Source organism: Anopheles merus, chromosome 3L, assembly GCF_017562075.2.
Source record: "Anopheles merus strain MAF chromosome 3L, AmerM5.1, whole genome shotgun sequence".
NCBI classification, from domain to species: domain Eukaryota; kingdom Metazoa; phylum Arthropoda; class Insecta; order Diptera; family Culicidae; genus Anopheles; species Anopheles merus.
In genome coordinates, this window is record NC_054085.1 from 30,800,308 (window position 1) to 30,810,038 (window position 9,731).

The 9,731-nt window shown below is 44.6% G+C and overlaps 1 protein-coding gene across 2 annotated transcripts in view; it reads right to left on the reverse strand.

The window, feature by feature from the left end:
• Nucleotides 1-9,731, reverse strand: part of LOC121600675 (RNA-binding protein fusilli) — a 79,564-nt gene that overhangs the window by 61,958 nt on the left and 7,875 nt on the right. For both annotated transcript variants that reach the window (XM_041929507.1, XM_041929506.1), the window contains exon 2: nucleotides 5,458-6,428. In XM_041929507.1, the coding sequence (XP_041785441.1) occupies nucleotides 5,458-5,760 (303 nt within the window). In that variant the 5' untranslated portion in view covers nucleotides 5,761-6,428. The remainder of the gene's footprint in view (nucleotides 1-5,457; nucleotides 6,429-9,731) is intronic.

The following is a 9,731-nucleotide window of genomic DNA, read 5'->3' on the forward strand; positions in this document are numbered from 1 at the left end:
CAAAGGCTATGGACATCAAATTCCATGATTACTTCATCAAAAGAACATGTTATGAAATCGATCAGACAACAAACGATACCACATTCATACCATTGTAAATTCTACTTATCACACAGCATAAAGAGTCATTATCTGTCCCATCAGTTTACTTGTTTGAAAGGCTTTTCACCCCGACTCCCTTGAAGTTTAAGCTATATAATGTATTGCACGGTTCTAGGAAACCGCCATCAGCGCTCCCTTTTTAAATCTTTGTGTCCACCACCGACAGTGGCCAAACAAAAAAAAAAAAAATAGGCAACCTACGACCGGAAGGTTCGCACGAGTGCACGATAAACGCGCGGCGCGATCGCAGTCATAAATCTACATACGATTAAGTCCAGAGCGCGCCAACGGTTCATCACCCAGCCGCGCCGGCGTAGTGTGTAGAAGTTTTCCAACACACAGCACACACCGAGGAGCGACAACTTGACCTTGGTGTCAAACGGTAATTTCCTTTTCGGTGGCTTCAGCGTTCAGCTGAACCCCCCCTTACCACCACCTCTGATGTGTCGATGCAAAAGCGGCGCGAGAAGGGGGAGAACACAACCACCGATGGGTTTTTTTTTTTCTTTTTCAGGCCCCGGGAGCGGTTTCTGAAGGTGCTCTGAAAACGGAAGCGCAAACCGCAACACGACCAGCCGGCAACTGGTCGGAAGGGGAGACAGAGGAAAGTGAAATCATTATGCACATATTTTGATGTCTCACTTTTGAAGGAATAAAACGCTCCCTCTCAAAACTTAACTGACCGATGCACTGAATGATGCACCACTCCCGCGGAAGATTTTATGCAACAAAGCCGTCCAAAGAAGTGTCGACTCCTGTCCTCAAAGCTAGCACCGCAAAATGCTTCCGAACGTGAAGTAACACATCATTCTTTGTTGCACACAAATGGCTTTGTAATGTGTCTCTCTTTTAGGCCGTTGCGTGCTAGCGTTCGAAAGCATTCCAAGTACCGGGAGCTTGCTGACCTCAAACTAGAGCGCGGAAGAAGAGTGGTTCGGCAAAGTACACCGTACGGTGTTGTGTGCGACAGTCGAGTGCGACCGTCCCCGCGTACGTACATTGCAGGGGGTCAGCGACGATAGTTCCCGACCCCGCCGACGATAGCGAAACGACTAGCGAACGGCGGACGACACACAGCGGACGATGCGGGGTGATGGTGATCATGAATTTTACATGACCGCAACCTAACTTTAACACGCACGAGGAAAGAGCTAACGACTGCCCTCCGGGGTTCTCGGTGCTCGTCCGGGACATATTCTGAACGGGTAACGCGCGCAAACGACGCAAAGAACATCAACTGAAAGTAAGGAGCTTAGCTTTCCGGCCTTATCTTGTACCCCAGTTTTGGATGCATCTTTCCGAGCGCTTCTTTTGTGTTCGAAACAATTTATGATACTTTTTATGATAAAAAAAAAGAAAACACATGAGCGCAGCTAAAACCGTTTCTAATCTTCTTTAAATAACCTGAAGATCCGCCCGGGAGTTCTAAGAATATAAGGGCAAGTCTGTGCTTTGTTCTCGGTCCGGCCTGAACGGTTCCTATTCCCGACCGGAAGTGACCCTGCCCCCTCTCTGTCTCACATACGATCGATCAGAACCGTGTGATAAAAAAAAGGCAGACTGCGTGCAGCGTGTTGCACTAAGCCACTGCACCGAGTTGACCTCTTTTTATCGCAACGGAAGCCGAACGCGATCGGATGAAGGAGGGCAGGAAATTGGAAAAGCCCATCCACTATATGGTATGCATTATTCCAATCGGTTCAATATCCTGTAGCGGGTCTTACGGTTCTTTATTTATAGCAATACCTGTAGGATCTAAAGCATTACGTTTTTGTTAGAAGAAGCAGTCTTGGAGGAATTTCTTCCAACACAATTCAAAGTTACATTACTATTAATAAAATTCTGTGATACTGATACTGATGATACTCCCTTTATCAGAATCCAAGTCTTTGATCAAATCAAGATATTAGGCCACAGGACTGTATTGAAGAAGAATAGTGATGTCCCTACCGGCTCTATCAGTTCTGAAATAACTGAAAAAGGTGATGAATGATACTGTATGGCCCGACAACTCTGGTTTAAAAAGGATGTTCAACATGATCTCGAATCTCAAGAATGTACTGAGGAATGCTATGCATTAAATGCTGGAAAAAGCTTGTCGTACATTGAGAACGACACTCCGCAGCTCAATTCATGAAGTTCTTGCTTACACGTGAATATCAATAAAGGAACGAAAAGCAAGATTCAGAATGAGGTTTTGACATCTCCAGCAAAGCCTAACAAATCCTAACAAGAATTCCTTTTCCCAAAAGATAGAACACTCCAGTAATTTTGAGTTCACAATATGATATGTATGTCTAATGACACTGGAGGAACACACCTAGTGATTTCTAATTCCAACATCCAATTCCAGCTAGTTCTTTACTTAACCGAGCTGCGTCCAGTGCCGTTTTGGATTGTTTGTCTTCTCAGGTTCTCTGATACAACTAATTCTTTTTCTATGAATGTTCTCCAAGTCATATTCTGAAGAAGTATGTACTCCTTCTTACAAGATTCTAATGAATCGACATTGTACAGAACGCCACTGATATTACTACTGAACACTACATAAACTACTTCAAATTCCTAACCCTAGCTTGGCAAACAATAGATAGAATAGAAATAAACCCAATCACCTTTCAAGCCTCCATAAGCTAAAGCTAATGAACGATGGTCGCCTAGCAGTGCAAGCCGTCGTCATATCTCGTCGCCACCATACACATAAATGCACCATTTATCACTGAACTTAATCGGCCATCCCGCCGATTACCGCTGTCCGGTTTTTCTTCTGGTTTGTTGCAGAATCAAATGGTAAAAAAACAGCATACACACACAAGACTCGAAAGCTGCCCCGAGTAATACACATGCAGGTATTAGAGTGGATAACAATTCAATCTTGCTGTTCATCAAAATAATTTATTGCTTTAAATGACCTCCACACGCACCACACACACTGACTAGCAGCGGCACTCTATGTTCTGTAACGAATTCATTTTCAACTCAAAACCAGAAAAGACCAGCGAAGACGCATCAAACGAAGTGAGCGGATTGGGGATTGAGACGAACCGGAGTCGACTGCTCCACCAGCGGGTGATTCCAAAGACGGTCGAGATCGGGGCCTCGAAAAGCCGCTCGTCAATGAAAAGAAAAGATGCTTCACGGTGTGTCCCCAACCCACCCTCCATCGGATCCGTCTCTCCCCGATGGTTGAACAAACAGTCAGGCTCATTCCTTTGTTTTTCTACTTTTACCGATAGATTGATCGATCGTATCTCCACCTCCTCCTACCAGCGGGAGAGAAGAGTTCGGCTACGATCAAACACTTCCAAACACACACACACTCCCAACAGCAGCACCATCGACACCTTCTATTCAAAAGACCAGCGGCGTCGTGTTTGTGGCGCTTACAGCAATAAAAGGATCGAGAAAACAGTAAATCAAATATAAAACTAGATTTTCGTGATTCATCCCAAAGCCCGTCCGCGCTCCCTGCTGGCACGTAGAGAAGAGTTAATCCAAACGTAAAATAATCAACCCGGCGCGTACAAAAAAAAACCTCCCCGTCGAAAATGACAATGGGAGCCAATTTTTGGGTACGATTGCAGTCGAAACTAGATCACCGCCGGTAGGGAGAATACCCTTTCCATCCAGCGGAAGATTACATCTCAGGCAATACGCGCCAAGTACACACAAAAACCCTAGGAATTAAAACTGTACCTCGCGAGCCGCACGATTTCCGGCCGGATTCGAACTTCGAACTGTAGCCACAAAGCGGTTCGCCAGTGTACGGGGTCAGTGATCGATACGTAACTGTTGGTTGTTGCAAAATAAACACGCATTTCTTTAATCTCCTCTCCACATGGAAATCTATTGTATCGGCAAGGAACTGAAGATAGTAGAAGTGTGCTATGGAATGTTTCAAACAAGGGCTTTTGTACTGAGGTCCGTTATTTGGGGATAAAGAACATACAAAATTGCCCTGGTTTAGAGTCATCGATTTAGATATTATTGTGAATATCATTATTCAACGTTTGAAGGAATGTTTTACAGAAATAAGGAGCTATTGAAGTTCCAAGATTCTTTGTGCCTCTTTAATCTAACCACATAATGAGCCGTCTTTTGACATGTTAGAAGCAATGGTGGTAGAGGATATGTTTATTTATTCTTCAACTAGCTTTTTTGAATCTTCCCAAATTGTTTGGGAATTCCTGACAACATCTTAAGTAGCCAGTTGTTGGTTTTAAAGTAAATATTGTTAAACTAATTTACGCCGATCAATTAACAATTAACAAATAAAACAATTAACTAATGGTCGATTGAGCCCAACAAACATATTACATGGAAATGTCTATATGCCGCTACCACGTTAATCTCAAAGGAGAAGAGTTCAAGAAATAGAAGAGTTTAAAACGCTTCCAATGATTAGAGTTTTGGATCAAAAATATCCTGACACAGTCAGGATTTACCTTGCTCAGTACATATAGGAGACTTTGAAGTGTGTTTAAAACAATTCGTGCAATTAATGTTGCCTCAAATGAGGGTTTACATTGACTTACTATTAGACCTTGTATATCTGATGGAAGTGTGAATAAGACTAGTTTTACTGAATTTGAGTTCTACCTGGATCTATTTGGGATCTATCTATTACATAAACAATTAACTTTACAAGCGGAATATCGACGAGGAATGTCTGGGTAAATCCCACCAGCTAATTTAACTGTATGCTTATTTGATCAAAGTTTCCGCACAAGCAATGGCAATAGATGCCATTAGTTCTTCCATTTCCGGGAACTAGTATTCTAGCGTCCTATGTGAAACCTATTCTCACTGGACACACGGCATATCCCAACGGAAAGACATTCTCCTCCCGCGTTGCTTGGCTAGGTGGCAAGGTGCTAACTGCTAAATGAAGGAGTGTCCGTGACCTTCACCAATTCCAGAAGCCGTGCAAGAGTTGCGTTGAATCCAACCGCAACAAAATATAATTGTCTGGACAGTATTCCAACTGAACGAACATCCAATATGTCTCCCGTGCCCATCCTACAACATCGTCAATATCTCTGCAACTCGCGTTCGGGTTGAACACGTCAAGGTTGCCGGCGCGGACTCCTGTGTTGCCTATGTTGGCAGGAACCCGCCCCTCCGCGTGTGTAAACAGCGATCATCGGGGTGAAGATCACACACTACACAGCCAAAAGAGCAATCAAACACACATCTCCACCCCAAAACCAAAGGGTAGGGGAGAGCAAATGATTTCGTCGCGGATCAACGTAGATTTTCGTTGCCTGATGGAAGTTCCTCTCCTTCCTCTTTCTTCCCTCCCAGCCCGCGTTTGCTAATTTTAGGCGTTGGTTGTGGTGTTCCGCGCGTACTTACATTGTTTGTCTGCACGTCGATGATTACGTAAATCAGCAGCACGACCTCCTTCTCGTCCGAGCCGAGCCCGGCCCCGCTCTGGCCGCATGTCGTCACATGCAGCACCGCCACATGCCCCGGAAGTAGCATCTGCTGCTGCTGCTGCGGCTTCGTACCGTCGGCCGGAATCACGGCGGCGGCACTGGGGCTGCCGGTGCTGACGGCGGTGCTGCTAGCGGTGGTGGTTGTGGCGGCCGGGCTGCTGGCGACGATTGCCGCGGGCAGCAGCTGCTGCTGCTGCTGGATGTTGCTTTGGGCGAGCATATCCTAAAAGGCGGTTACGTCGTACAAATACACAGAAGAGAGCGTATTACTTCTCGGGAGCCGTTTTGTTTTGCCTCGAGGTTCGTCTTTGATGTCTACACGGTTGCCAAATTCTTGGCAGTGAGCAGCAGTGAGGGAAGGGTAGTTTTATGACGCAACTTGGAAGGTGGAAGCTGATGTTTTCTCCCAAAACTAACTCACTTCACTATTTTGTTTCTGTAGCACACTTTTTACTTAGTTAGATAGAGATCTTTGCGAACCAGCACAAAGTAAGCGGGGTGGTCCACAAACGGAACTTTCAAACACACACACACAGACACACACTTTACACACAAATAAGCGGCATAATCATGGGGAGATGTTGAAAAAGGAAAGGACTCTAACGCACTAACGCATAATAGTGAATGTTCTTGCGCACGAAAGTTCCTCGCAAACGGATGTGTGGTAAAGCATGACCGTTGGATGTGCAGCCGGAGCTCTTGGCAAGTTGATCGTTACTTCATTTCCTTCGAAGTAGTATTTTCAATATTTCCTGTTCGATACCTTTTCACAAAAGGTATTTGGAGCTATATTGTTAGTTTTACACCAGTTATTCTTGCTTCCAGCGACTCTCTCTCTCTCTCTCTCTCTGTCTCTGGATGTCAAAATTTACGAATGGTAACGTCACACTGTAAATAAAAAAAAATAATAACAACATTAAAACAGACGAAAATGATAAAATTCCCGAGTGAAGCAAAGAAAGCCCAACTGCAAGAACATCTTGCTTGTGATGAAGGAAAAGGAAAGATAAATAAAATGTTACATTAATTGCAGAGCACAACACACCATTGCGGAGACATTGCGCGATCATATCAAACACATACAAAATGCCGATCAAAATTCCAGTACAAAAATACAAACAAAAGCCAAAACTGCTTTTCGCTGAGTAGTAATTTTTCATCGCGCAAAAAAAAAACGGGAAAAGAAGAGGAAATATTTTTGCAACACATCTTCAAACCATCGTGAAAGAGCAGAAAAAAAACAGGGAAACCGAAATTGTCCACTCTTTCTCAACAGCATCATTGGGCAGGAAGAATGAAAGAAAAAACAGCAACAAACCAACAGCAATATGGTAAAGAATGGAATAAAAGGATGCTTCGGTCGATGTGCTAACTGTTACAAGCGCGTTCCCGTACGGACAAAACACACAGAAGAAACAACAAACCGGGCGCGGAGGAGAGAACAAAAAAACGGAGTCATCTTCCCCGACCCCGAAACGAAGAAGATGTCCAGAGCGCAAACCGATCGGTACCGGTGGTGATGGTGGCGGCGGCCAACCCGCGGGCCTTGTGTGCGAGCTTGCGTGTCCGAGCGAAGGGAAGAAGTCCAGGGAAATTAAGCTCCGAAAGCCAAACGCCATCATCATCATCAACAACAACAGCAACGGCCACTACTACCACCACCCTAACTAACGATGTATATGTGAGCGTGTGTGTGTTTGTGCATTTGTAAGTGCGTGGCTCCATGTGTGTGTGTGTGTGTGTGCATAACTTCTTCAGGTGCGTGTCGGTTGGGAAACTTTCTCTCCTTTACGGCAGCGAAAAAACGGCGGCAATGAAGGCGGTGGTGGTGGTGGTGGTGGTGGTGCTGGCAAAAATGTAGCCAACCAAAACCGATTCGGAATGGAGCCCGAGTGCGGACGTGGATATCACGTCACTCGTATCATACGATATACGGGGAAGTGGTGTTGATTGCCGCGCCACCGGTGTAAGACCAGCGCCAATGTGCGTGCGAGACGGTGGAAAAATGGACAGAAAAATACCGCGCTCGCGCGCACACCCCACTGCTGTGTATTTCCTGGTGCAGGGGTGGTTGCTTTTGGGGTTCCCTTTTCGTTCGCTGTAAATTGTTCGGGTATCACACAGAGGACGAGGATTTCAGTGCCTATTCTGACGCCAATTTTAGTCTTGAGTTCGGGTCATAGAAATGCAAAAATATGAAAAGAGAGTAAAAAATAATCATGTGCTCTTCAAACTTATTCTACAACAAGCCGAAGAATCATTACAAAGAGCCTTTTAGACCTTTACAGGGTTTTCCAATGTCACTTTCGAATGTTCACATCATTATTCATCCCCACCAAGATGTTTTTTAACAGCTGTCAAATGGCAAATTTGCATCAAAATAAAATTTCAGTTTTTACACATGATTTTTAACACACCACAAACAACTGTCAAACTCAATCCAGCTTGAGACGTGTTGAAAATCATGCTGATGAATCGAAACATTAGTGTGATGCAAATACAACATTTGACAGCTGTTTTAAAAAAGAAAGTTGTAACTTGACTCGGAAAGCCCTGTAAGACCTTTGTAAGAATTCAAGAAAATGCAGAGTTTTAATCATGTAATGGAATAGTTTAATCTCTTCGGGCAGAGTTCTCCAAACTAAATGCGATGGCTTTGTAAAGGTTCAAGTATATAGTTAATTATTATGAATTATTTGTATAGAAAATGTACCATGTAAAAAGTTTGGAGACCCCTGACACTTAGGTGAATGTTGCAAATTGATAGTGGAATGTTGCAAGCATGCTGTGGAAATTTGCAACCACACAATGGAATGTCGCGACCGAAAGTGGGAATTTGGCAAGCATACTGTGCCGCTGTAAACACCCCAAAACATTTTCGTTAATTTTACTTATTTGTCATGTTTAATTGTGACTCCGGGGCAGGAGTTCTTTAGTTTATCATGTGTACAGCTGAGTGCCATACGAAAACAACTCAAAATGATGTCAATGTTCATCTCAATTTCACGTTTCAAAATTAACAAAAGATGAAGTTTGTGTTAAATCAAATGCAAAATTCTCCGGACTTTTTAGAGACTGAAAAACGCTAAAATGCATAATTACCACCCCGAGCAATGATACTAAGATGTTGGATATTTGTATGTATCTATTTTTTCGTCGTTTTCTAGCATACCATCAGCCCATAGTGCTACCCTACGCCAGTGACCAACACCGCCGCCAATAGGAAGCGAGCAGCAGAGAAGAGAAATTAAATAAACGTAAGCGCGCAACGAGCAGAAGAGCAACAAAACGTACCAAATAAAAAATGAAACAAAAAAAAGCATCGTGCGATGCCGAAAAACAAAAAGTTTTTTTTTTTTCAACACGCGTTTCGACTTCTTTCCATTTCTCTCGATTAACCACCCATCTTCTCTTCTTTACTGCTTCCTCTACCTTCTCCACCACTGCATCATCGGTACAAATCGCAGCAACAAGCAGTTGGCGCACTTTTGGGCCAAGACTCCACACACGCAAGGGATTCCTCTGCTGCTGCGCTGGATTGTCTTTGCCTCCGGCGCTCAAAAAAAGGGTTTCTCGCCCAAAGAATGAATTACAACACAGCCGCAAAAGGGAAGGGAATTGAATGAATGCTGCAGAGAAACAGCAGCAGCAGCAGCATCATCGGCAGAGACGTTCGGGCTACACGAGCATCCTCCCCATCAAAGCATTCATCACACGCCACCACCGAAGGGGGCACACACACACGGAACGGAATGTCCACAAACCGGACTTACCAGCGACCGGTTCGAGCGTACCCCACACGCTGGAAGTCACCACATCGCCATCGTCATCATCACCATCATCTTCATTCCTTCTCCTTATACAAAGCAACCTCAAGCCGACGGTAGAGAGGTGAGAGCAAAGAGGGAAGGAAGCAAGCTGAACGAGCCCGTATACACGTGTCACGGAGGATGACGCGCGGAAGAGCTAGACACACGCGCATTTTCTGGCGTCCACAGAACGACGGAACACATTCTAGGCTGGACCTTAACCGCCCAAAACAGGATCGACCCCCCAACAGTACCGTTTCCTACATAGTAAGCTCCCGAATTCTAAACCGAATTCTGATCCAACACCGATCCCCCAGCTGAATCCCAACTCCAACGCGCTGCGTAGAACAGGTTTTATTAGGAGGATGATCACTTTGGAATG